Here is a 27,006-nt window from a genome sequence, read left to right as displayed (position 1 = left end):
CTGAATTGATCAAGGCGACTGAAATGAAGCCGAAGTTCCAACAACTGGCCTCCATTTGGAGCTGAAAGCAAGAGTCAAAGCAAGGTCAACTTCAACCTTCTTTTCACTCAGACCTCAATCCATTCGGGGGCTAATGATGAGGACATAGACCTGGGGTAGGGTAATAGGCCTGACCTATACCTCCTACCTAAGGTCCTTGTCCTAGAAGCAAAGAGGTTCAGGAGTAAATAGAGGGGATCCAACGAAGGTGTCGAGTGCAATCCACTCGACCTACCATTCACTCGGAGACCCCCCCCCCCTATTTAGGTCACTCGACCACTAAACCACTCGACGTGCAGAACACCTAAAGCCACTCCGCGCAGCAACGGTCGGGCATTTACTCTTAGACTTAATAGTCATTTATATTACTTTACTGCAGACGTTACCTGTAATGCTCCCTCTTTATGAACATTGAACCCTGTGTAACGGAGGGGAGCTGGGGTCCTGGCGCACTCTATATAAGCCACCCCCCTCCTCTGGGACAAGGGTTCGCACCCCCTGTAACACACACACACGCATATAATCCAGTCGACCGCCTCCGGGCTCCGAGACGTAGGGCTGTTACTTCCTCTGAGAAGGGCCTGAACTCGTAAAACTCGTGCGTACAGCTTCTCCATAGCTAGGACCTTGCCTCTACATCCCTACCCCCCGTTCTACTGTCAGACTTAGAACCACGACAGCACTCCCCCGAGAATGTGAACTTTTGTGACATCCTGGCTTAGTAGGAATGATAGACTACTCATATCAACCAGTTGCACCTTCTTTTTCAAAAGCTCATCTCCAAAGAACCTCCAAGATAAGCATGCTTGGCATGGAGTGATTTGAGGATGGGTGGTCGACTGGGAAGTTGGTCCCGGGTGCACACAGGTGAGCACAAAGTGTGCAGGAAAGACTAGTTGGTATGTGGGCCAATCGAGATCCTGCAATGTGTAACGATTGGGGGCACCAGTGGATATGGCGGGGAGCTTTACGACTTTGAGATAAATCTTCATTTGACTTGTGGTTATTTCGTTCCCCTACCTCCACCTTGTGTAGCTTGCTTTGTCTTATCATATAGGTTGTATCACCGTAGTTGCATTTCTCGATAACCTAATTAATATTCACATTCCTATATTTGCTAAAACAAGATAAATATTTGCAGTGCCTATTTAACTCCCTTAGTCAACAGCTTCAATCCTTTCAAACAAAAAGACTTTAGAGTTCACACTTAGGTAGAAAACCGACCTAGGGAGGGATTCAGACCCCCTGCCCCCATCGTTTGGTTGGCTGAACCCTCTCCACTCTTGTCCCTCCTTAAATACCCCCTTAGGGTGACTAGGGTTTGGGTATTGTTTGCTTGAGTGTTAATGTTTGCTACTCTTAGCCATGGGCATGAGAGTCGATGAGACCTCATTTACTAACCCCACTTTCTCAAACAATTACTTCATCTTAAATCCTTAATTTAGATTGCATATCTTACTGTTTTGTTATTTGATTGATCTTATGATCATATTAACATGTTTCTAGCATTGTCAGTAACCATACTTGAATTGGTTTAGCAATTGCTCAGGTGCACCATCAGTATTCAACGCACTCATGTCGTCAAAGTGTCCTCCAACAATATCGATCTCATCTCATCAAAAGACGGTCCTATTTTTGTACCTATCAAAAGTACATAGATCTTCTATTGTACCGGCACATTTGGTTCATATAAGTCAGAAAACCAAACATGACTAGGAAAACCAAGAAGGTGGAAGTGAATGATGGGATGATCAGTCCATGTATTAATGTGATTAAAGAACTTTTGTCATCCGAGTTGGGAGAATACAAGGTCATTACCTTGGATAAATAAGCATGCTCTAGGGGAAAATAAATCCAAAGGTAAACCCTTGAGTAAGTCGGCTATTCATTGGTTCTTTCAATGATACATCTTATTATGGTATTTTTAATCTTGGCTCGAGTATAAGTGTGATATCCTACTCAAACTTCGAAGAGATTGATAAGGGTATGTACCATTATGAGATAAGATCAACTAATATCTCCATGAAATTCATGATGGCATTCTTTTGTGTGTTCATCTCTTGGTTGGAGGTTTTATTTATCCCGTGCTTTTTTGTTATCGAAATGCCTAAACATCTGTTTTGCACAATTATTTTTGTGAGACTATCTTTGAACACTACATAAGCAATTATTGATTGCAGACATGAGAGTATTACACCCCTATTCAGACAAGACAATGCGGAATTTTCCGGTCTCGAAGTTCAATAATAAACCATTTTTGTTGGGTTCCTAGAGAAAGAGATACAATAGTACACCTTAATCATCTTGGTGTTCCATCCGACAACCTTGAAAGGAGTCTTCTAGGAAATGAAGAACGCCTCAAGGATGTGGAAAAAGGTGGATTTAATGAACTACTTAATAAAGCTTCATTAGTGCAAGCATGTGTGAGACTTGGGGACTGAGGGATGATGAAAAACCACACAATGGATCTTAAACCGTTGTTAGAAGAACTCAAATATGGTTCTCTATGAAACTTAAAAATAATGTGTGATTCTAATTGCTTAACTTTTAGCACATGAGTAGGGTCAACTTATGAATATATTGAGGATCGACATGCATTTGAATACTCCATGATTAACCTAATAAGGTATAGACCCCCTCATTGTGTGCCCATATTTTTTTTTCTAAAAGGAGTGAAGCTCATGATAAAGCATTAGCATCATCTGAGTCCTAGAATGAAAGAAGTGTTGAGAAAAATAGGTAATTAGGCTACTTGAGGCAGTAACTATTCTCCCTTGTCCTATTGCAAATGGGTAAGCCCAGTTTATTGCGTTTCTAAGAATGGAGGTTTTTACAACTATTCCTAATAAACACAATGAACCAATATTGACTAGAATAATTACTAGATATAGAATATGTATTGATTACATGAAATCTAACAGAGAGATGCGCAAGGATCATTGCACACTTTCACTGATCGGTCAAATGTTTGAGAGGCTTTCCAAGTACTCTCACTTTTTTACCTTGATGGGTATTCTTGATTCTCTCAAATTTTCATCCATCTGGAAGAACATGAGAGGATCACATTCACTTGTCATTTCGATCTGTATGCTTATATGTGTATTGTTTTCTGGTCTATTTAATGGTTATAGGCGTATACCCTTTGGGTTTCTTACAATACATCAGTCGTGCACAAACCCGAAAGATTTTGAAGAGTCGCATCAGCGAAACACCTTAATAGGTGAGAACTTCCGACCACTACCGCCACCTCTTGCAAGGCAAGAAGCTGAACTGTTGCTTTTATGGATCTAGAGAAGAAGACCAAGAGCACAATGAAACCTGAAATACAATATAGTAGACAGTACTGCCAAAGTTAAGAGGGGTGTAATAGTTGAATGGATAGGGTCCAAATAACGGTAGCTCTATGATTTCAACAACAAAGGTTGTGCTATGGTGGGGATAGTTAAAGCCAGATGACAATTAATTTATGCCTCTCCACTGAGACGATGGTGGTATGCATATCTAAGGGACCGAGTATGGAACAGATGCCTGAATTTAGAGTTTGGGCTAGTCGATTATTCATCGATCTTTGAAATCTGATCAAACGGACACAAAACAACCATATACAATAGAAATCAACTGGCCAAAATTTGCATTCAACCGATTTCCCTCACATAGCCCAACTCATGCATTTGCTCATAAATGACCAGAAGGCCCAAAACATCAATTAGGCTGAAGTAGCCTACAGCCCGAACACAATAACAACATAAAAAGGCACACCTGTAAGAAAAACTTTAAGAACAAATGCCTTGGTATTACCCTTAAAAGAAGAAAAAAATTGAAATAAAAAAACTAAAACAAATTAAAATATTGAAGTTTTCTAAGAAGACCTTGACAAAATTGATTGACCCGGAACAGGGCCAAGTTAGAAATTCAGCCTAAGAAGCCACGAGACAACGCAAGAGAAAAAATAGCACAAATCTTAACAAAAGAATGAATGGTTAGAAGGACTTACCCAAATTTAAAAAACATGCAACTTACATATAGCTAAAGTGCACATATAAACATAACGGTGAAAACCCCTTAATCCTACTCTCCAAGCATTGATCAGGCTTTCCCCTGCCTCCTGGCACTAGAGAGGTCTTTTTTTTTTGAACCGGGTTATCCCATTTCCATTACTGAGAACGGAAATACATCGGTCTTACAAGACCGAATTGGAGAGGTCACCTGAGGTGAGGACCGGCGGAAAAACATAAACAACGATGTCTTCCTCATCTTGGTGGGTGTTTTTGTTTATGCAGGTTTGGTCCGTTACCAAGCAAGCTATTCGATCTATCCAGGACAAGCGCCGGAATCGCTCTTATGACTTGGGGGGTTCGTCGACATCGTTACCCTGACTCCCTAGAGTGGAATAATTCATCCGTTACATGGATGATAAGATCTCTGATCCATCTTTGTCTGATTCCGCTTGCGCTCCTCCAATAATGTTTGAATGCGTTGAGAAAAAATACATTTGTATGGAATATTTTTATCCGCTGTTGCTCTCTGAAAGACATGCAAGTTTGAAGTTCAAAATGGTCTTGAGGCAGTAGTTGGGCTCTGATCAATACAGACGTGGACATGATCTCCTTCTAACAATAAACAAAACAAGCGTCCATATATGATATATCCACGTACGCCTCGATCGTCAGGTCTTCCATGGAAATTATGATCCAAAGTTTAATGGTCAAGCCACTCAAGTAAATTAAGTGCTTCATTCGCAAAAAAAAAAAAATTTGCTTACTGTGCGACAGATAAGCGTATGCGTTTACACCTAATCATCAATCCCCCACAAAGAGTGCGTCCCACTCCCAAATCCACCTTTGGATCACCATCTCCTTTTTCACTCACGTCGATCGGCCGCAAGTGGAGACGGAGGTCGATCGTGTCGTGTGAGCCGTGAGCGAGCTCGTCCGCCCCCTTTATCACACGCTGCGCGCCGCGCGTTCATGCCACCTCCACCCACTTGTAAAGCGAGCCAGCCCCTCTCTCCTTCCCTCTCTCATCCATTTCTTGCTGCTCTGATCGAAGCAAAAAAGGGAAAGCTATAAAGATGGCGAGGCACATCCAAGCCGATCACGAGCCTGCAGATGACAGTGGTGGTGCTGCTGGTGCCGCGCTCGTGCTGTGGGACTGCGGCAGCGCGCTCTACGACTCGTACGAGCTCACCGCCTTCAAGCGCCAGCTCGACGCCGCCGTGCTCGCCGGCCGCTCGCTCTCCATGCCGCACCTCCCCGCCGCCAGCCCGGCCGTTCAGCCAGCCGGCCGCAGGAAGCGCGCGAGGCGGCTCCCCGCCCTGCTCCGGAGGCTCTTCTCCAAGGTGCTGCGGCTGGCGTCGGCGCGCGGGGCGAGACACGACCGCTACCGGGCGTACGAGGGGTACGGCCACGGCGGCTACAGCGGCACGGGGTCGCCGTGGTCCGGGGCGCTGACGTCCATCCCGGAGGAGAGCGGCGGCAGCCCGGAGGCGGGATCGTCCCCGGTCGTCCCCGGCCCGAGCGCGCTGCGCAGGGCACAGTCGGAGCGGTTCATCGGCAGCAAGACGGCGACCCCCATGGTGCAATTCGATGTCGTCTTGTAGTTGTAGCTCGTATGTGCATGGGGTAGTAGTAGTTACTTAGGTATCAGACCATCACAAGCCTGTAAGATACCTGTATACTGCAGAATATGCACTCTGCAGTGAGTTCTTCTGTGCTGCTGTACATACAGTGTTCGTGTAAGAATTTACAGGTGACAACTAATGAAGTGCGGCCATGGCAAAATAGCTTGTGGCCGTTTTTTTTTACACGGCAAAGTATAGCTCTTGCGACAAATTGGAACTTGGAAGCACAGTGGTTGAGGAGGATGCTTTCTCGTTGACATCACTAGTGAGGTCAGGTGGGCATCTGTTTTTGTCACTCCCATGTGGTAATCCGTTACGCGCATACTCACGGGGTCACCGTGTTCAATTTTCTTCTCTGTCAGTTCCAAGATACGTAAGCAAATCAGATGAGCCATCGGCAAGCGCAGCTCTCCTCCCATCCATGGCCTGAATCTTGTCTTCAGGCCATGGATGCGAGGAGGGAAAGGATCGCGAGAAAGACTGCCTTGGAGCCTGTCAGCGCCAAAGGTGACGGCCGTGTGCAAAGTAATTTGCCAGATTTATGTCATAACTTCTGGGTCCTATTTGATTCCCAAAATGTTAACTTGGTATTGAGATGGAATTAGGTAGAGCACCAGCAATTCGTGCATCACAGGTGCAATGGAGAAAACAAGCTCAAATTTATCGACATGGTTTTCCATATATATTCGTGAACTACAAGAGTTACGATGTACTTCCTATGTCTAGATACATTCGTTTGAACGTCAACTAATTTCGGACGGAGGAAGTGCATTCTTTTAAGGAGGAAAGACCCACGACCTCTGCATCAGAACGATGCATGCGGTCATTTTATTAAAAGTCTAGCAAACCAAGGTTCACGGTGCAGTACAGCTCGCCGAAGGAGTACAAAAAGTAAAATAAATAAACAACACCACAACCGACAATGAACAAGACAAGACGATTAAACATCTATCATATTAGTGGACCGCCATCCAAACCGGTTGTAGATAGCTCGTGCTACCGTGTTTCATCGGTTGCACCCAGTAATCAAAAGCGCCCTGCAGTCCGTATGAGTGAGTAACGACCACGTACGAATCCAAGCGGACACTCTGTAGATAACCTGCAAGAAATTCAAAAGATTCTATATGTTAAAGATCAAATCATTCTTGCAATTCCATATAGTCCAAAGAAGTGCACATATTCCTATTTGAATACGTCAAACAGTAACTGGCTCCACTCCAGGAAACTATGTCCCAAATAACATGTTGATGCTAACTGGAGGGTTTATGTTAAAGGCTATATGAATCGTACACCAAAGAAGCTTAGCGAGAGGGCAATCAATGAAAAGATGTTGTATTGTTTCATCATTATCACAGAAACAACAACGTGAACTGCATACCCAACTGTGCTTAAACAGATTATCTTTGGTGAGTATCGCTTGTTTGTGAAGAAACCACATGAATATCTTGATTCTCAACGAAACTTTAATTTTCCAAATATGAATTGATCTCGGGATTGGGCCAGTCAGATCCAAGTACATAGATTTTACTGTGAAAACCCCGTTCCTAGTTAATTTTCGATGAAACAAGTCAGGCTGATAAGAAGTTGAACATCCATCAACCTTCGCACAAGATGTAGCCAGGAGTTCCATCGCTCCGCCAGTAGGGATCTCCTGAACTGGATGTTCAAGGGAGGTGACTAATATTGTAGCAATGTAAACCTCCTTACGCTGTACAATATTATACTGAGCGGGATATTGCAAGGCTAAAGGCGTCTCCCCTAACCATATATCTTCCTAAAATCTGGTTGTAATACCATTTCCAACCAAAAAATTTGCTCTGCGAAAAAAGGCATCCTTTGTTTGCATTAGCCCCTTCCAGAATGGCGAGTCGTTATGTCTCACGGTAACCTGGCCTAGAGACTTTGATACTAGATATTTGTTACGTAGGATCTTTACCCACATACCGCTAGTCTCAACCGATAACCTAAATAGCCATTTACTTAATAAGCACTTGTTTTTTTATCTCCAAGTTCTCAATCCCAAGCCACCCTTGATCTTTGGGTCTACAGATAATATCCCACCTGCTAAGTCTGTATTTCGTCTTTACTTCATTGCTTTGCCAGAAGAAACGGGATCGATAAGAATCTAACCTTTTCTGCACCCATATAGGTACTTCGAAGAAAGATAATAGGAACATCGACATACTAGTTAGTACTGAGTTTATTAACACCAGTCGTCCTCCATAAGACATAAGCTTGCCCTTCCAGCAGCTTAGCTTTTTTTTCAAATCAATCCTCAATACATTTTCATTCTTTATTTGTTAGTTTGCGATGGTGAATTGGGATGCTGAGGTAGCTGAAAGGCAAGGATCCCGTTTCACAATAGGACAATTGTCTATACGCATCTTGTTCCTCTTTGGTTCTTCCAAAGCAGAACAATTCACTCTTATTAAAATTTATTTTTAACCCCGACAATTGTTCGAAAAGGCGAAGTACTAACTTCATATTTCTAGCCTTTGTGATATCATGTTCCATGAATATTATAGTGTCATCAGCGTATTGTAGTATGGAGACCCCCCCCCCCATCAACAAGATGAGGGACTAGTCCCCCCACTTGGCTATTCTTCTTGGCCCTACCTATAAGTACTGCCAATATATCTATCACTATGTTGAACAGTATAGGGGACATCGAATCCCTTGCCTTAAGCCCTTCTGAGTCTGAAAATAATGACCCGTGTCATCATTCACCTTAATCCCCACGCTACCCTTTTGAATAAAGGAATCCACCTGTTTCCTCCAGATTTCATTGAACCCCTTCATGTGCATTGCCTGTTGGAGGAATGGCCATTTGATCTTATCGTACGCTTTCTCAAAATCCACCTTCAAGATCACGCCATCTAGTTTGTTCAAATTGATTTCATGTAGAGTTCCGTGTAAGACAACAACCCCTTCAAGGATATGTCTTCCTTGCATGAATGTCGTCTGACTCGGTTGTACCATCGAATGGGCAATCCGTGTCAATTTATTCGTGCCAACTTTTGTAAAGATTTTGAAACTCACATTTAAAAGACATATAGGCCTAAACTGCTCAATACGCACTGCCTCCTCCTTCTTTGGTAACAACGTTAGCGTTCCAAAGTTAAGGTGGAAAAGTTGTAGGTGGCCATTAAAGAATTCATGGAACATCGGAATAAGATCACCCTTTATGATGTGCCAGCATTTCTCGTAGATTTCTGCCAGGAATGTGCCTTATTATGTTTTATCTGTGATACTGCTTCGAACGCCTCTTTTTTTGTAAATTGCGTAGACAAAATCTCATTTTCGTTTGTCCTGGGGCTGGGGAATATCCCCGACTGCAAGCTCGTCAAGGGACACGAAACTATCCTCAAGTGGCCCGAAAAGTTGTTTATAGTAATTTGAGATGTAGAACTTAAGATTTTCGTGTCCCACCATTGTACCTTCATCCTGTTCAAGTTGGATGATTTTTTTTTATGTTTGTCATTCGCAATCATGTGGAAGAACTGAGTATTGCCATCCCCTTGGACGACTCTCAGAACCTTAGCCCTCAGTGCCCATTTCATTTCTTCTTCTCTAAGAAGAACACGAAGTTTCTGCTCAGCCTCAGTTTTAGCAGCCTGTTCAGTCGCGCATAACACATGAGATTCCTTTTTTATATCTAACGCTTCGATCATATGGATAAGTCTTTCTTTTTCTTGTTTATACATCCCGCTTTCATTTCTGGCCCAACCCCTCCGAAATTGTCTCAAATGCCTAATTTTATTTTGCCACCTTTCGACACTCGAGCGCCCACCGCAATCCTTAGCCCATTCCCTAACAACCATATCTAGGAATCCCTCTTTCTCAAACCAACTTAGTTCAAAAGAGAAGGTGTTCTTGTTACCCCTATGAGTCGCTTCTCCCGAGTCAACCAGTAAAAGGGTTTGATCAGAGATAGCCCTTTGTAATGCCTGCACCGTGACAAGGGGGAATTTTTGTTCCCAACCAACACTGGTGAGCACACTGTCTAACTTTTCATATGTGGGATTCGGTAACGCTTCGCCCAAGTGAATTGTCTACCTGATAATCTGATCTCCCTCATATTACGATTCTCAATAATCGTATTAAACATGAATGACCACCTTCCATTGAAGTTGTCATTATTCTTCTCTTCTTTTCTCCTTATGATATTAAAATCTCCTCCCACTAGTATTGGTAACCTTTCATCCCCACATATTCTCATAAGATCAGCGAGGAAATCTAGTTTGAGCTCCGGTTGAGCTACACCATATACAGCCACGAAGTCCCACCTAAACCCTTCAAGTTTTGACTTAACACGAAACTTCACGGCATAATCTCCGTGGACAACGTCCATCGCCTCTAACGTTTCACATTTAACCCCCAAGTAAAATCCCTCCGGATCGTCCCCTTAGAGGGAGACAGTGCCAGTCAAAATCTATGCCACCAGATAAAGTACCAAGAAATTGTGATGTGAAGTTATCCCTACCCGTTTCTAGTAGGGCAATAAAGTCTAGATTGTGCTCTAGTGACGCTTCTGCAAGGAACCTTTTTTTAGCCGAGTCTACTAGACCTCTGCTATTTCAAAAGAGTCTTTTCATTTATCATCATGGAATTTTTCTTGAATTTGATTCTCGCACTTCGGCGAACTGTTGACATAGTATAAACCTTCCTCTTCCAGGATCGTTTTGGTTTATCGTGCACCTCCACCACGTCAACTTGACCGGGAGCAGTCAATGGCATGCGTTCCAACGACATAGGAGCCACATACCCCTCTGACTCTGTTTCCTCTACCTCAGCATCACCCTCCGGAGAGGGTATGAGATCCTCACATAAACTCTCAAGAGTTGTGATCCCCAAATTATTAATCTCAACATCATTCATAGGCCTCACCGCTGCAATATTACGAATCATTTCTAATGTCCTCTCAGCTTCTAAGTCTAACAGGCCATTAACTGATTTTGCTATTTCCTTCCCGTTAGATCCTAGAGATATCCCAAGTACGTAGCTTACATCGCCGCCCTTGGCTCGGGTTTGGTAGGTTTAGCAGTGTTGAATCCTCTGTACGGGTTGATCATCCCTTGTCTCTCTGCTCCGGCCACCATGTACACGCCTGCCTGCGTTCGTGTCATATGTTGTATCCCTGTGTACTCATTCTAATTCTTCTATCAACGAAATGATACGCAAGCTTTGCGTATTCGCGAGAAAAAAACAGATTGTTCAAGGTGCATCCGACAGTAGGAATGTAGGATGCTGTACATGCCACCTTGTGCAGTCCAGAAAAGAAGATTCAGATCATTCACTCTTATTTTCTCTTCAACCTATTGTTTTGTGACGGATAATGCTGCCAAGAAAGTAGACGTGAAGAACTTTGATCTTGATTCCAGAGCTACACGCTCTTGTTTTGAACGATTTTGGGGGTCCTATTTCGCAGTTTTGGGCAGGTAATAATTTGTAATCCTTTCAAAAGAGTCACAACATTGTTTGAATGAAAAAAAGGACGCAACTTGTAAAACAGGCAGGCAAGTTCTTTGCTACAAAATATACCATAGACAAGAGATACACAACACTACTGACACTTTTATCATCCACTTCAGTCATCATATGCTTGCTTGGCAATGCAGGACAACCACAACACGTGCAAAAGTGCAGACCGAAGCAAATAACTTAGATGTCCATTAAAAAAAGACTAACAACTTGGATAAGAACCTACAGATATTTAATTATTTTCGTCCCAAAAAAACTCAGCTGGAATAACTAAAACTTAATTCAGGAGAATGTAACAGAGAAGGTGAGAAAAAACAGACATATTTTAGAAGCACTGGCCCCGGCTCATCGGTAGAGCTAGACAACATAGGTACCAGGTTCCCTATGCATACAGCCTAAGCAATCGAAAGCACATATGCATCTGTGTTTTGTCCCGAAAGACCAAATAATTACTTCTAAGAAATTGCACTTCACATAGGATAATGGCAAAATAATTACTCCGAGGGCATTGTATTTCAGAAAGGACAGGAAATCATGAAATAAAGGGAAAATTCAGACATCCTAATCCATCCTTTCCATGATGTCATCATCAATCTCAATTGCGATGATCTCCCCATCCTCAAACTGATCCTTCCTAGGAGGCGCTGGAGGGGCGTAAAGCCGTGCTGGGCCTGTTCCCTTCTTCTTGTTACGGGGCCGTGCCTAACATGACGATACAGCGAGATAAGAATCACAACAAACACATCAGTTTGAGATTGTGCTAGAGAACTCACATTCCCATATGAGTGGCTGAACCTTTTGCCTCTCTTCGTCTTTCTGTCCCCTCTTCCACAGTAGACTGGTCACGGCAGAGACAATTTTGAGGTCACAATTGGTTCAAAGTTCAAACAGTCACCCCATATTCAACATATGCCATCATTCTTTTTATGAAAAGTTTGTTTATTGTTTAGTGAATCCACACATATATCCACTGAACTGTGTGCTAACTGACACACAGCCTACTCACACTAACTAAACTACACTACCAATCTCGGGTTTTTGCTGATTCTTGTGAACATTCCAAACTCAAAGTGGATTTCCTTCTTTCTAAGCAAAATTCAGCTCCCTCCGTGTTTCACACACTAATATCCATGGCATTCCCAACTAACTTCTTGGATTTCTACTTGGTCAGTCGGGAGAAGAATTCCCCTAACGAACTGTCCAATATTAGAACAAACTACCGAAACAAATTCAGCCTCCGTAAGTAAGAGATAAAGGACGAGTTAATTTACCATCAAGAACTGATGTGAGAGGAGCCGAGACCGCGGTGGCGACGAGGCTGGTGCGGGAGCGGGAGAAAGATACGGCGGCTGAGAGCCCGAAGGAGGAGGAGGCTACGGCGCCGTGGTGGTGCGAGGGGAAGGCGGCCGTGGACATGGCCATGCCCTGGACAGCGAGGAGCGCCATTGGAGGGAGCCGGGAGGAGTGTGTGTTCGATTGGTGGGGATTTGTGAAGTGTGGGAGATTATGGATTGGATGGGATAAGGAGAGATAAACGAAACGGAAGGTCACGGCTGGGCCTTTTCTAGTGCTAGGCCATTTTCTTCAAACGAAATCATATATGGCCCATTTGACGTGTTTTAGTTTTTTTCCTATACTTTGCTAATTACCCTAAATTTCTCAAAGAAAATGTTAACTAACCTAAGTCTATCAGAAATTTTAATTGCCCTAAAAATGTTATACTTTGTTAAATAGATATTCTTTCATTAGGGTAAAGACATCAACATGATTCAAAACTCACATTTAACTGTATATACATAAGAAATTTACTAAAAAAATAATTACATATGCCTAGAAAAATAGGTCGTATTTTTATATAGAGTTTGGTAGAACTGTTCACATGTACTGAATAAATGTTCATATGTTCACGCGATTTGTGAAAAACGTTCGTGTAGCCCGACACAAAAATATGTATTACTTTCAATGCTTTCCAACAGAATTGCATGTATTCAAAAAATGTCTCTTCATTAAAAAAATCATGATTTTTAAAATAAAGATTTGTGTATCCAAAACGAAAAGTTCAGCATTGACAATAAAATTGATGAAAACAATAAAAACATGAATCATAAATAAGTAAAACTAAACAAGCAAAACAATAATGTATTAGAAAAAATAAAAAAGAAGGAAACTACAAATAAAGGAAAATAGAAAACCCCAAATTCAAAGTAAGTAAACCTGCAAATAAAATAAATCAAAATAGTAATGAAAATATATGAGAAGACAAGAAAAAAAAGGGAATACTGCATATTGGGCTGCGTCCATGCCATAGTATGTGTAGCCTCAGTATTCACCGTAATAAGAGGGGAATAGGATTTACTATTTTCCTTGTTTGCTCAAAAAGAAAACAATTGTGCCCCACAAGAATATAAGCAACAAATGTATTGTGAACCGATACAATAGTTCGCGGCCTAAAAAGTTGTTTTCCATGCTTTCTAAGAAATTTTCTTGCCCAATTCCATATTGTGAAAAATATGTATACAATGCACCATGTGTGCAAAAATAATAAAGTTATAAATACAAAAGAGGAAAGTGTGCCTATAAAATCCGAAAACTTAGATGATTTGTTCCGCATGCACATCATGCGGGAAGCGCACTGATTTGTGTCTCCGAGAGCAGGTACCTTGTGGCTAGTGTTTTTTTGGCTCATAAATATCTTCTACTAAATAACTCATAATTTAAAAAGTCCCGGTTCGCCCAAACAACTCACATAGTTTCCTTTTCAGATTATTCTAGTTAATGGTCCAAAATTTCCACGCAAAAACCTATGTTTGGTTCTTAAGAGCGTATGTTCTTGTCTCCTTTCAAGACACCTCAAAGTTCTCAACAAAATTATGAACATATCCATGCATTGCAGTATGTTATAACATGTAGATCTACAAGCCTTAATAAAATGTGGATTTATTTTATAAATGCACAAGAATTTTTAGTGTAGTCATATTGGAATAAGTTTTTGTTATGTTTCTTTGTATGTCACCAAATGGTAACATTGTTGGATGAAAGTTTGGAGATTCGGAAGTCTACTCCGCAGATACGCATATTTTCATAAAATTTGAGAAGTTTAAGGTGCATTGGACAAAGATAGGAGCATGTACTCATTCTTAAGTTTTTTTTTTTTGAAAATAGGCGCTAACTTCGGCGCCTAAGAGCATCATGCATAATGTCAATTTTAGAAAAAACATGTAATGTAGAAGAAGAAACAGTGAAACACATAGAAAGAAAGAGTGAACATTGGAGAAAGAAAGAGTGTAACTTAGAGCTAATTCTTGATATTTGGCCAAGAGAAAATATTTGGAAAACCCTAAAAGGAAAACAAATAAATAAATACTCCCTTCATTTCATAATATAGCGCATATAGATTTTTTAAGACAAACCATGTAGAATTTGACCAAATTTATTGAGAAAAAATATCAAATTAATAATAAAAAGAAATAGAATAAACATGTCTCATGATGCATCTAATGATATTAATTTACCATCGTGGATGCACTTTTTACATAAACTTGGGTAAAGTGGTGAATCTTGAATTAACAAAATAGTTATAGGGATTACATACCGAATGGTCATAGATTAGGTGAATCTTGTCAACTGCTTATGGATTTTTGAAAGAATTGTACTACGAGACGTTTAGTGAGGTACGAAGCAAAATCATTGACCAAATCCAGGCCTCTCCCCCACTAGAAATCCTAAGGCCATGTTTGGATTGTCGTTTTGCTTAGCAATACACCTGCAAACAATACACTCCTCCGGACGTCGTTTCGCTTCCAGCGGGAAATTGCTACTAGCCCGGTAAGTTACACCTGTAGATATCAGACCTGCGTATTTAAAATACACCGATGCCAAGCGTGACCTAACGGGTGAATTACAAAGGTGAACTCTAGACCTGCCTCATCACTCTCCCCTGGATTTCAGGGGGTGGGCCTCTCTGACAGTTCCTATTCGTCACTATTTGTGACTGATAGCCAGGCAATCACGCACATGAGTGACGGTAGCAATCGACTGGGCAATCCATTTAGCTGTTACGCCTGTCTACAGGGACCGATTTTAAGAACTTTCTAGAAGGTTATGTCCTGTCTTTACTGGTTTGGGAACGTTTTATAAGTTTTTTCTCCAATTTTTTCATGTATGTTTTTCTTCTTTCATTTTCATCTTTTTTTGTATTCTTTCTGCATTTTTCTCTCAATTGTTTTGAAAATGGTCCTAAATTTTAAATACTTTTGGGATTTTTAAAAATGTTCATGTTTTTTAAAAACAATAGCGTGTTCCCAAAGCAAATCGGAGTTCAAAAAAATGTTCAGGATTTCCAAAAAATGTTCACATTTTTTCAAAAGTGCCCACATTCTCTGATTTGTTTTATGAGTTTTTCAAAAATTGATTCCTCAAATTTTAGAAAATCTTTAGTAAAACTAGTTTTTAATTTTTTAGAAAACTATTGTGAAAAACAAAGAAAAACATGAAAAAGTGAACAAAAAAAGCGTTAGCTACAGTGGTTCTGGCCGGCCAGTGGAGAAGTGCGTGTGCGTTTGGGCAGTAAACTGGGGCTCCTAGCCTTGAGAGATGTTAGAGCATCTTCAGCCGCGCCCCAACAAGGCCTGCAGGCGATTTTTCAGCCGCCGGCGCTAAAAAATCGGCTCGGTCACGCCCCCAGGGGCCTTTTTTCGCCGGCTCGGGAAGAAATTGGCGCCGGCGGACCCAACCCGAACCCGGCGCGCTGGGGGTGTTCGGGGGCGCCGGGCGAATCGTTTTTGGCGTAAAAGCGCCGCGGGCCAGCCGCGTCAGCAACACCGCCCGCCTCGTCTTCTCCCGACGCCTCGGTTTCCCGCGGGGAATCAATGGCAAGGCTGCCGCCGGTCAGCTTTGCCATTGATTCCTCACGGGCGGCGCGTTCACGGGGCGGCGCGCCAGGTTTGGCGTCCACCAACGGGGCGCCTGTGGTCGGCGGCGTGAAGAACAGCGAGGGGCGCCACCTGTGGTGGGGCGCCCCCGGCCGCACACTTGAGGACGTGCTGACGCACCTCGAGGGCGGCAACAACCCGTCGTTGGCGTACCCCCCGGTGAGGGCGGCCGCCCCAGCGCACCGCCGACGCGACGGGCAATGGGCGCTAAGGAGGTTCGGCGCGTCCTCCTCCTCTTCCTCCTCCCGCTCCTCCTCCCACTCCTCCGGCACTCCGACGCTGCTCGGCGTCAAGGCCGAGCCCGGCATCGTCATCAACGAGGCGGCCGGCGCGCCTCCTCGTCGGCTCCTCCTCCGCGCTTCGTCAAGCCAAAGACGGAGCCGGGGCTCGCGTCGGTGAAGACGGAGCCGGGGCTAGCGCCGGTGAAGACGGAGCACGGCGCGGTCGAGCTCGACGACGACGCAGCCCTTGAATGGGCACGCCAGGACTCCATCAAGATGGCGACGAAGCGCCAGCGCGCCGCCCTGCGGCGCTTCGAGCAGCGCCGCCGAGGCCGCGACAAAAGAGGAGTCGTCATCATCCACGACAGCGACGACGACGACAACGCGCCGCCGCCGCCACCAGCCGGGGAGGGGTCCAGCAGGGGCGCCCGAGTCAAGGAGGAGAAGGCCGACGATGGCGGCGACGACGGTGACTTCTCGGCCTTTAGCAAGTTTTTTTATTAATTTTTATATGTAATGGCGACTACTCGACTTGAATCCGCGAATATAAGCCCAAATTTGCCGAAATTTGGCGTGTTTTAGCCGAACTTTGCGTAAATTTGCTACACAATTTTTTTCCCGCGCCTGGGGCCGGCGGCTGGGGGCCAACTCGCCCAGGCCCATTTTTTTCACCGGGTCACCCCCAGGCGGCGATTTTAGGCGCCCCCTGGGGGGCCAACAGCTGGAGATGCTCTTACATCTACAAGGAATTTACGGGATTTTTTTGAAGGATGAGCTGGGGGGGACTCACGCGTGAAATTCAGGGGGTGCGCACTAAATTAGATGAGGACACATGGTCCTTTAAGCCTTGTTTGGTACTAGTGTATTTTAAGGAATTGATGGAGATTATCCCGGTCAAACCCCTAAATCCCAATATATCCCAAAACAATGTTTGGTTCTAGTGTCTTTGACATGTTTCATCCCATAAATCCGCAAACTCTAGTGCATTTTACTCAATACCCAATACACTAGCTCTACTTAGTGGATTGGGGATAAATGAGGATTTTAAGGGATTGGGTGAAGGTTGAGGCTTCACCCAATCCCTGTGGGGATTATCCCACCAATCCTCTCAAAAACCCTAGTATCAAACAAGGCCTACAACCTTCACCCAATTCCTTAAAATTCCTACGTATCCCCAATCCACTAGGTAGGGATAGTGTATTGAGTATTGAGAAAAATGCACTAAAGTTTGGGGAAAATGGCAATATTAGCTTAATAATTCTATTGTTCGGCAGTAAACCTTCCATGTGTAAAGGAGTATTTGTAGATTATTTCAAAAATAGAGCACCTCCCATATAAAAAACTGTATTAAGAAAAGCATGGACATCCAATCATTCACTGGATGGGCAGAAGAGCAAACCTAACATCATCAGAACAAAGGTGGCATACATGCATTAGACCAATTCTGTTCCTAAAGTTCTTGACACATAAGGACAAAGTCTCATAATTTCATTCATACAATTCTGAGTGTGCTACCGACGCAACTGACTAGCCGACGCTAGTTCGCTACTGCTGTCGCCACCGTGTCCGCCGTGGCTCGCTGGCCCCTATCAGAGGTAGGAGTGTCTCGAAAATGTAACAGCCATAACCCAATGCTACATATGTAGAAAAAGATACTTTTATCAGCTTTTTAGTAAGCGAAAAAGCTAGAACGCTGGACATGTCATCATGTGTGTGTACGCTTAGTTATACATTACATTACAGACGGAGAGCACTGCGTACATTTAAGTAGAGCACCAAGTATATCATACTATTACAGTACACAATTTCAACTATGTCCCAGTTGCATCTATGTAAACTTGGTTATATTATACAACAGGTCAAGAGAACTGGATAAATCCAAATAGAGTGGTAAGTTTGTCTTCTTACAGTACACAGCTTTAGTTCTGCACACAAAGCACTCAAGCTATAGTGTAGAACTAAGCTGGTCCTTCCTTGCTGTTAGCACATAGCTTAGTCCGTTTTGAACCTTCATGCGTACACAGCTCCCTGGCTACTTAATAACCGATAAAAAAGCAAAAACAACAATACTACATTGAAGTATCAAATAAGATGTATTTGTTGTATACGGAAAAAAATAGTATCTGACAAACCTCTTTTTGATTTTCCCGCTGACATTTGACTTCTCTCTTCTTGATTCCCGCTGTATTGTTTCCATCCTCTAGTAATCTGATAATCTGCTTGATTAATCTGAGGATTACTAAGGCTATAAATTACCTCTACTACTGTCGGAGAAGGTTGTGGGGTTGTTTCCAATGGCTTTTCAAGGTTTGGTAGTAATAGCTTCTGCCTCCATCTAAAGCAACGGCTCGGTAGATTCCACTTGATAGAAGTGGTGATCCCATGAAGAGAATTAGCAGTTGATGTAGTGATTATGATGAATTTTTTCTGTCCAATGGAGATAGTTCAGGTGGGGTGTATATTCAGCTTTGCATGTAGAATAACCACCAGACCGACAGTGTTCGGCACAACGGACCAAATCGAAAAACAGCCTGCCTGCAAAAAGCACAAATCAGAAATTGGATGCAAAAAAAAATCCAGAAGACAAAACATGCTTATACCACCACAAAATCAACAGCGTCCTACCACAATTTTACAGCGGCCACCGACGAACTTAATTACGATCCTAATCAGGCAAAGAGAGCAAAAACCGACAAATAGAAACAGAGATCTCCACAAAGGATCAAAAGCATACCAACCAGAATTAAAATTGAGGAAATCGTTCATACAAGAAGAGGAATCAGCACATGATGAACCAATCAGAGAGCAACCACCATACGGCACAAAACTAAGAATTGACGGCCAGCCGGGCGACGGTGAGGAGCTAGACCAGAAGAGAGAATTGGGCATGTGTAAAGCACGCGGCCTCCGCTGACCACCCCATCACCGTCGACTACCCAGCGACATGTCCGGCTCAGCTCCTGCAGTCGCCAGATCCTCTCCAGCAGCTTCTTCATCTAGTCGATCGTGTCCCCAGGATTGACGTAATGTCCAATTAAATGCCCGGCCAAAATCAAGAACACACATACACACATTCAGATTTACTCCCAAGATTCTGCCCCTCATTCTTCCAAGATGGATTAACGATTTGTCTTTACCTTGCCGATCTTGGACACCACTGAGTGGACCATGGAGAGACGGTCGTTCAGGCACCTCCAGCGGCGGCACTCGGCCATCAGATTTCACCCTCTTCTTCCTCAACGCCAACATGAGTTACAACAGGGTGTAGTACCTCGCACTCGCATCGTTGTTGCTGCGGTTGCTGTGTGGAATCAACCACAATATTCAGGTCAAAAGCCAAATTAGGTCAAGATCACCCTGCATAGTAGGAAACAATGGCCAATTAAACAGAGTTCGGTCGGTTTCAGTGAGGATGACTCGTCTGTCTCGGTCGCCGCACTTAGAATCACTGATGGACCTCTACACGTCGCGACTCTTGCATACCTGCAGACCAAGAAAACCAGAACCAAATCTCACAACTAATCACAGATTCACAGCGAAAACAAATCGACCAACAACACAGATTAATGAAGAATCTAGGTCGGACACACAGCTCCTCTTCGTCGCCGCTCCTCTCTCTAGCTACCACGCCGCCGCGCGTGGACGGAGACCCTGCAAAAAAGGAACGCCCGCCGATTTGTTCCTAAATCACACCGACAGGAGGAACCGGAGCAGCGATGGCGAGCGTTCAGGCCACCAGCAGGACCTCGGGGAGGCCGACGTTGCAGAACGGGCCACCAACGCTGCCGATCGAGCTCCATGGCTGCAATGAGGAGGAGGAATCAGGGCAGAGGTTGAGCCTTTATATAGGAACAATATGACGGTGGATCGAACGAAAACGAACACGTAAAGTCTAGCAGCGACATAGCGGCACCGATCCAAAAACACCAGAAGTCTCTACAGGAGACCATCGAAGCGGCACCGCTCTCTCAACGCAAGGCGGCAGCGTGAACACTGACGCAGCCCAGCACACGTCCATGAGAGGCCACACGCAGCCCAGAGAAGGAAGGAGGCCCGCACACGTACACAGCCACCGAATAAACCGTAGGAAAACAGGTCACGGAGCAGGCTGGCCCATGCGTACCCCATATCGCTAAATACACCAACAGAATCGCTACACACGTTAAGAAAAATTTGAACGACCATCTACATCCACCTCGTAATTCTACACGGTAATCTCTCAAAATATTGCACGTGTCGACATCCAGCTAACCAAGAAGTCCTTTTCACGCAAGTGGTTAAACCTCACTGCGTAAACTTTTCGAGATATAGTGGCTTGGGTAAGATAGTACAACGCAAGCAGGACGGGATGCATCCGTGTCGAGTCGACCTCGTAGCTAGCCCAGTGTATATCTTGCTTGATGATATCTTAACGACTGTGTCGCCCCCTTCAGCAGGGAATTCAGATGTCTCTTGCTAGCTTTGACCTGGCCTTATGTTGACCTTTCTTCTCTATGTTTTTTTTTTAAACGAGGCAAAAGATTTGCCTCATATATTAAATGAGGAGGAGAAAGTTTGTTACAACACAGTGCCAAGAAACGGCATGGCAATTACTCTCGCAATAAGAATGACCCTAAATTTTTCGCCCCGGCTTTAACCCAAAGGTTAGACTCTTCGATCACATTGTTTAGCAAGACAAGCGGAGGGGCACTCTTGTGTCTAAACACCCTTGCATTACGCTCATTCCAGATCACCCATGAAACCAACATGGTTATCGAAGCCTTCGCTTTTCGGTTGGCGGTGCCCTCGGCGCTCAAACTCGCCCACCATTCCTTGATGGAGTCGTACAAGTGCCATGCGGATGTGTCCACGTCGTGGATGCAGAGCTTCTGAATCACCATGTTCCAGAGCCTGAGGGTGAAGCGGCATCTGAAGAATAGATGGGGACCGCATTCCTGCACCCCTCTGCACAAGGGACAAGGGCCACAGTTTGGCCAGCCTCGCCTCTGCAATCTGTCTGCAGTCCAGATCCTATCTTGAAGCGCGAGCCAAGCAAAGAACTTGACTTTCGGAGGGGCCCAAACCTTCCAAATCATTTGGTCCATGGGGGAGAGGACCAAGCCCAAAAACTGTGCCCTGTACGCGGAGGCTGCGGAGTAGTTCCCGGAAGCCGTGTGCTTCCAAAGTATGTCATCGTCGGCAAGCTCATCAAGGTGGACCTCTTGGAGCAGCGTCCATAGGGTGAAGAATTGTGGAACATGCTCAATGGAGGCCGGTGTAGGTGGTCTGATTTTGAGAATCCACGCGCTCTCCTTGAGGGCCTCCCGCACCTTCCAGCGCTTCCACGAGGAAGCCTCATAAATGAGCGGAGCGATGTCTCTGGGCTTGCGACCCAGAAGCCAAGGAGAGTCCCAAAAAGGTGTTCGCGCACCATTGCCAACCGTGATGGTGGTACATGCGTAGAAAAAATTTAGGTCATCCTCATCACACGGGTTCCCACCTCCAACCCACAGCTTTGTGGGCTCCTTCCACTCATACCAAGGCCACCGCAGACGCAAGGCCCGCGCGAACTTGAAGGTGTTTAGGACCCCAAGCCCACCATAGTCAAGCGGCCTACTGACAGTGTCCCAATTAACCTTGCACTTTGCCCCAGTTGTCTTATCCGATCCCGACCAAAGGAATGCCCGCTCGAGTTTGTCAATGTTTTGCAGGATGGTGGTTTGTATGACAAGCGGCGTGATGAAGTAGATGACTTGGGAAGCGAGAACCGACTTGACGAGCGCCGCGCGTCCAATGGTGGTGATGTTTTGGCCCTCATATGTTGTCAATCTCCTCGCCACTTTATCCACTAAGAATTGAAGATCAGCAAGCTTCAGCCTCCAAATCGACAGCGGTAGCCCCAAATAACGGAGCGGAAAGGCAGCCCTAACAGCCGGCAGCCCATGGGTTATGCGGTCCAAGTCGAGGTTGCCACATCTAATGGGCACCATTGAGCTCTTATGGAAGTTAGTGCAGAGACCGGTGACGTCCCCGAATCCCCTCAGAATGGCCGCCAGGTTGTCCACATCTCTTTTGATGGGCGCAACAAACACAGCCGCATCGTCCGCGTAAAGAGAGCTACGCACTATGACCCCTCTCCCACGGATCTTGTGCAGAAGGCCTTTCCTAGTTGCCGTGTCGAGGATTTGCTTCAAAGGGTCGATGGCAATGACAAAAAGGAGAGGGGAGATGGGGTCCCCCTGCCGAAGCCCTTGGCCATGCTTGATGGGAGAGCCGGCTACCCCATTCAAGAGAACCCTCGAAGATGAGGAACAAAGGAGAGCCACAATCCACTCCCGAAATTTGCTAGGGAAGCCACGCCTCTGCAGGAGGTCAAGCAAATACTCCCACTTGACGGAGTCAAAGGCCTTGCGAATATCCAGCTTGAACAGGAGAGAAGGGGTCTTGCTCTTGTGCAGGCGACGAGCAAGGTTCCTAACAGACATGAAGTTGTCATGGATACTCCGCGTTTTGATGAAGGCACTTTGGGCGTTGGAGACGAGGGCGGACATGTGCGGTCCAAGCCTACTAGAGAGCACTTTGGAGATGAGCTTGGCGACCGCATGAATGAAACTAATAGGCCTGAAGTCAACGATGCTCTCCGCCCCATCCTTCTTGGGAAGCAACACAATATTCGCAGAGTTGAGCCAGTGGAGGTTTGTTGTGTGTAGGGAGTCGAAGCGCTGGATCACCGCCATGAGGTCGAGCTTGACGATGGCCCAACACTTCTTGAAGAACAGGCCGGTGAAGCCATCCGGCCCCGGGGCCTTGTCGCTAGGCATGCTATTTATTGCCTCGAGGACCTCCTCCTCAGTGAAGGGCGAATCAAGCTCGTGCAGGTCATGCGACTCCAGATTGAGCTCCTCCCAGTTGAAGTCCGTCGTACTTCCACTTCCTCTTTTCATGACATGCGAGAAGTGGTCATGGATTATCTTCTCCTTGGCCTTGTGTTCTGTTACCCACCCTTGATCGTTCATGATGCGGTGGATGTGGTTTTTTCTCCTCCGTGCGTTGACTCGACGGTGAAAGAACTTGGTGTTGGCATCTCCTTCTTTGATGTTAGCGATTCGGGCACACTGCTTTTTGCGTGCTTTCTCAAGCACGGCCAGGCTTATCACCCTTCTCTTAAGGCAAGCACGAAGGTCACGCTCCTCAGGGGAGAGAAGCCTGCTCTCCTGGGCAATGTCGAGGCGAAGGATAACCAATAGGGCGGCGTGAAGATGGACCTTAGCCTTGGAGAAGAGGCCTCTACTCCACTCCGAGAGCCGCATGGCCGTCTTCTTTAGCTTGTGGAAAAGCAGAATGTAAGGGTCGGTGTGCTCAACTGGCTATGCCCAGGCCTTTTGGACCACTTCGGTGAATCCGGGCATAGACGCCCAAAAATTCTCGAATCTAAAGGTCCTAGGCCTCCGCGGCCCCTTATCCTCGACAAGCAGAAGGGGGCAATGGTCAGAGAGAGACGAAGATAACGCATGGAGAACGTGATCATCAAAGGTTGTGTCCCACTCCGCATTGCAAAAGAAAGAGTCAAGCTTGCACAAGGTAGGATTTGACCTCTCATTGCTCCGGGTGAACCTCCTGTTCTGGAGATGGATTTCTTTGAGCTCACACTCATGGAGAGAAGCCCGGAACCGGTTGATTCGGTTGCAATTTACGTTCCGCTTGTTCTTGTCCCTAGCTCGGTAAATCTGGTTGAAATCCCCGGAGGCTAACCAAGCGACCCCCACAGGTGGCTTCTGTGCAACAAGCTCAGCAAAGAACACATCTTTGAGCGAGTGGTCGGTAGGGCCGTAGACGGTGGTTAGCTTGAAGCTCACGCCCGTCTTCTCTATGTTTGACTAGTATACTACTTCTGCTATCTTTTTTGACTTTGTCAGCATGTATGAGTTTAGGATGTGGCTAGATCTCAGCCGAGTGAAACTTAATCAAGTCTCGATCAACTGACACAACATATAGAAAACAAGACAAAAAATTAAAATAAAATTTTGCACGGATGTCCACCTAAGATCTCATGGATATGGTATCAACTAAAACTTTATTAAGTCTCAGTCGATTTAGCAATCCCATTAGGTTTATCCTCTATAAAAGCCCTCTCAATGTGCATGTTTCTATCCGAATACCCAATCACACACAGATACACAAGAGACATACGCATAAACATAAGCTGCAACCTGCAAAGATACCCCAAGAAAACATAGGCTGTAATATGGTAGCTCTAGCTCTAGTACTGCTCTGCTCGGCCGCGATCATGGTGGCGCCGGCGGCAGCGGACGTGGAGTCCCATAGCTTCCCCGTCTTCAACGCCACCACGTTGACAAAGATTCATTGCTGCGATCGATCTAGAAGCTAGAGCAGCACGCACGTTTCGTACACGAACTAGCTCACGACGGTGCAACTCGAAGACTAGCGGAGAACGCAAGCAGAGCAGAATGCATACGTGTCAAGTCTTCAACCTCATAATAATAATAAAATTATTGTAGCTAGTCCAGTAGTGTATATCTTGATTGATGATTTCTTAACGCCTGTGTACATCGCCTGCGTTTCAGCTGGAAAAACATGACTTTTCTTCTCTGTGTTTGACCAGTATACTACTCCTGTTGTCCTTTCTTGACCTTGTCAGCATTTAGGCCTAACCCACAATAAAACCCCTCACAACGTGCATGTTTCTATCCGAATACCCAGATACCCGATCACAAACAACAGACGCACGTATCACCATAAGCTGCAAAATGTCAGCTCTAGCTCTAGCTCTAGTACTGCTCTGCTCGGCCGCGATCATGGTGGCGCCTGCGGCGGCGGACGTGGAGTCCCATAGCTTCCCCGTCTTCAACGCCACCACGACCGAGAGCCTGTGGGTCGCCACGAACATGTCCATCGTCATGCCCGCAGCGCTCCTCTTCATGCCCGAGCAGCCGCTTCCCGAGGTCAACGTTTCCGAGGGGTTTCTGCTGCTCCCCAAGAGGATCGACGTCTGGCGCGCCGGCGCCGGCGCGCTGCCGACACGCGAGGCGTCCTTCAACACGAGCTTCACGGTGGAAAGCTCTGCCCCTCCCGTCTCGTTCGTCCTCCTCCTCGACAGGTTCCCGACGCTCAACAACCCCTTGGGCCTCCGTGGCGCTAACGACTCGTGGACGGGCGCCGCGCCCAACGCCACGGACGGCCTCAGCGCGGTCGAGGTCGGCACGGTGAGGTCGTACGCGCCAGAGTCTCCCAACGTCGGCCTCAACGTCACCATCGCGCCCAACGGCACCGCGGCGCCTGGCCGCCGCGCCGTGTGGGTCGAGTACAACGCCGTCGAGCACATCCTGCGCGTGTACGTCGCCGCCGGTGGGGAACCGAGGCCAGCCAGAGCGCTCCTCGACGCGCGTCTCTCCCTCGCTGGCCAAGGCACCACGCAAACCGCGTTGGTTGGCTTCTTCGCCGCCAGAGTCCGCGATATCTTCCTCGCTGTTCGTGATTGGGACCTCACGGTGGACAGGCTCGACACCAATGGCAAGAAGAAGGGAACGCCGTGGTGGGTGATACTGATCGCGGTGATCGGGTCCGTGGCCGCCACTGCCGCCATCGTCTCGCTGGTGGTGTGCTCCTTTGTATCGAGGCGACGGGCGCGCGATATGGAACCCAAGCAATAGTCTATACAGACTTGTCATGTGCGTGTAGACGATCTGTGTGCAACTCTGCAAACTACTATGTTTTTATGTTACTTTCAAGTTTGAAATTCAAATTTAACGAGTGAAGAGAGCGTACCGCACTTTTCTTTTCCTACTTAAAAAAGGGAAAAGCTTACGTTCACCCGACCGATCACGCGCGCCGCGTCCGCCGGCTCCGCGTCCGTGGGATCGTCTGTTGATCGGACGGACGAGAGCCTCCCCGCTTCCGCGTCACGTGCGTCCGTTTTGTGAAACATAGCCGTTGTTTCAGAAAAATGACCCTGCAGCTGGAAGCGGTCATTCCCGCAGCAGCTGTGTGCTCGGAGGGCTGGGAGGGCGACGATGGCTGGATCTGGGAGGGCAGCGGCGCGACCGGGGCTAACCCACCGTTGTGACGACGACGACGTCTTCGGGACCGGCGGCGGCCGGCGGCAACCCAAGCAGGTACGGATCTCCTCTAGATCCCTGTGATTTCTCCTCCTTCCTTCCCCCCATTTCTAGCCGACGTTGTTGCTCCGGTCGAGTTTAGCTCCGTGCCTTCCGGTGGCTTCGCCGGCGGCTCCGCAGCGAGTGGCTACGCGGTGATTAGGGTTGCGGTGGCGCCCTTTTTTTTATTTGCGCCCCTGAATTTGGGTGGGGAATTGACTAGGAACTCAGGGTGGGGAATGGATTTTGTGCCCTGTTTGTGAGCATGAGTGGCCATAGGTTTGTTGTTTCATCACCTGACCTGCGATGGAGAAGGAAGGCCCCAGCCCAGGAGCACCTGGAGAGGAGCAGACAATTTTAGCATGAACTTTTCTGTTTTCTGTTTGTGAGCATGAATGGCCACAAGTTTTTCCCTACCTGACTGCCCCTTGGCACCTGGAGAGGAGCAGGAATAGTTGTAGCTGCAGGAATAGTTGTAGCACAGGCACAAGAAGTTTTTCCCAGAATAGTTGTAGCTCCAGGAACTATTGGAGCAGAATTTTTTACACTGGATCCATTGAAAATCATACAGTCATACGATCACTGGAAAGGAAACCCAAGTTCACAAGTTTTCTGAATTT

The 27,006-nt window shown here is 46.0% G+C and overlaps 3 protein-coding genes and 1 long non-coding RNA gene across 6 annotated transcripts; 2 read left to right on the top strand and 2 right to left on the bottom strand.

Moving 5' to 3' along the window:
* Positions 1-4,277: 4,277 nt before the first annotated feature.
* Positions 4,278-5,841, top strand: LOC109762239 (uncharacterized). The gene has a single exon (XM_020321059.3). The coding sequence runs from the start codon at positions 5,111-5,113 to the stop codon at positions 5,636-5,638; it is 528 nt and encodes a 175-aa protein (XP_020176648.1). The 5' UTR covers positions 4,278-5,110; the 3' UTR covers positions 5,639-5,841.
* A 5,561-nt stretch (positions 5,842-11,402) lies between these two features.
* Positions 11,403-12,678, bottom strand: LOC109762242 (small ribosomal subunit protein bTHXc). Its single transcript, XM_020321062.4, has 3 exons — positions 12,412-12,678; positions 11,914-11,978; positions 11,403-11,842 (listed from the first exon to the last, which is right to left on the bottom strand). Exons 1-3 carry the CDS (start codon positions 12,584-12,586, stop codon positions 11,702-11,704), a joined length of 381 nt encoding a protein of 126 aa, XP_020176651.1. The 5' UTR covers positions 12,587-12,678; the 3' UTR covers positions 11,403-11,701.
* Positions 12,679-17,933: 5,255 nt separating this feature from the next.
* Positions 17,934-20,367, bottom strand: LOC109762245 (uncharacterized). 3 transcript variants are annotated; one of them, XR_006665927.2, is made up of 3 exons: positions 20,176-20,332; positions 19,883-20,094; positions 17,934-19,775 (listed from the first exon to the last, which is right to left on the bottom strand). It is a non-coding gene; the product is annotated as an uncharacterized lncRNA (long non-coding RNA). The 3 variants fall into 3 exon arrangements; XR_005764665.3 differs by having other exon boundaries at positions 17,934-19,288; positions 19,430-20,094; positions 20,176-20,324; XR_006665926.1 differs by having other exon boundaries at positions 17,934-20,094; positions 20,176-20,367.
* Positions 20,368-24,901: 4,534 nt separating this feature from the next.
* Positions 24,902-26,034, top strand: LOC109762238 (uncharacterized). Its single transcript, XM_020321058.4, has one exon. The coding sequence runs from the start codon at positions 24,971-24,973 to the stop codon at positions 25,940-25,942; it is 972 nt and encodes a 323-aa protein (XP_020176647.2). The 5' UTR covers positions 24,902-24,970; the 3' UTR covers positions 25,943-26,034.
* Positions 26,035-27,006: the final 972 nt, after the last annotated feature.

Source organism: Aegilops tauschii, chromosome 7, assembly GCF_002575655.3.
Source record: "Aegilops tauschii subsp. strangulata cultivar AL8/78 chromosome 7, Aet v6.0, whole genome shotgun sequence".
In the NCBI taxonomy this organism is placed as follows: Eukaryota; Viridiplantae; Streptophyta; class Magnoliopsida; order Poales; family Poaceae; genus Aegilops; species Aegilops tauschii.
The sequence above is the reverse complement of the archived record's forward strand: the minus strand, read 5'-3'. Positions and strand labels throughout refer to the sequence as shown.

What these genes read in the sequence shown, in the direction of transcription:
- LOC109762239 (XM_020321059.3), top strand. Translation starts at nt 5,111, where the DNA reads ATGGCGAGGCACATCCAAGCCGATCACGAGCCTGCAGATGACAGTGGT.
- LOC109762242 (XM_020321062.4), bottom strand. Translation starts at nt 12,586, where the DNA reads ATGGCGCTCCTCGCTGTCCAGGGCATGGCCATGTCCACGGCCGCCTTC. An exon ending in TCTCACATCAGTTCTTGATG is followed by an intron (nt 11,979 to 12,411) that starts GTAAATTAACTC and finishes TGCCGTGACCAG; the next exon opens with TCTACTGTGGAAGAGGGGAC. An exon ending in TCAGCCACTCATATGGGAAT is followed by an intron (nt 11,843 to 11,913) that starts GTGAGTTCTCTA and finishes TCGTCATGTTAG; the next exon opens with GCACGGCCCCGTAACAAGAA.
- LOC109762238 (XM_020321058.4), top strand. Translation starts at nt 24,971, where the DNA reads ATGTTTCTATCCGAATACCCAGATACCCGATCACAAACAACAGACGCA.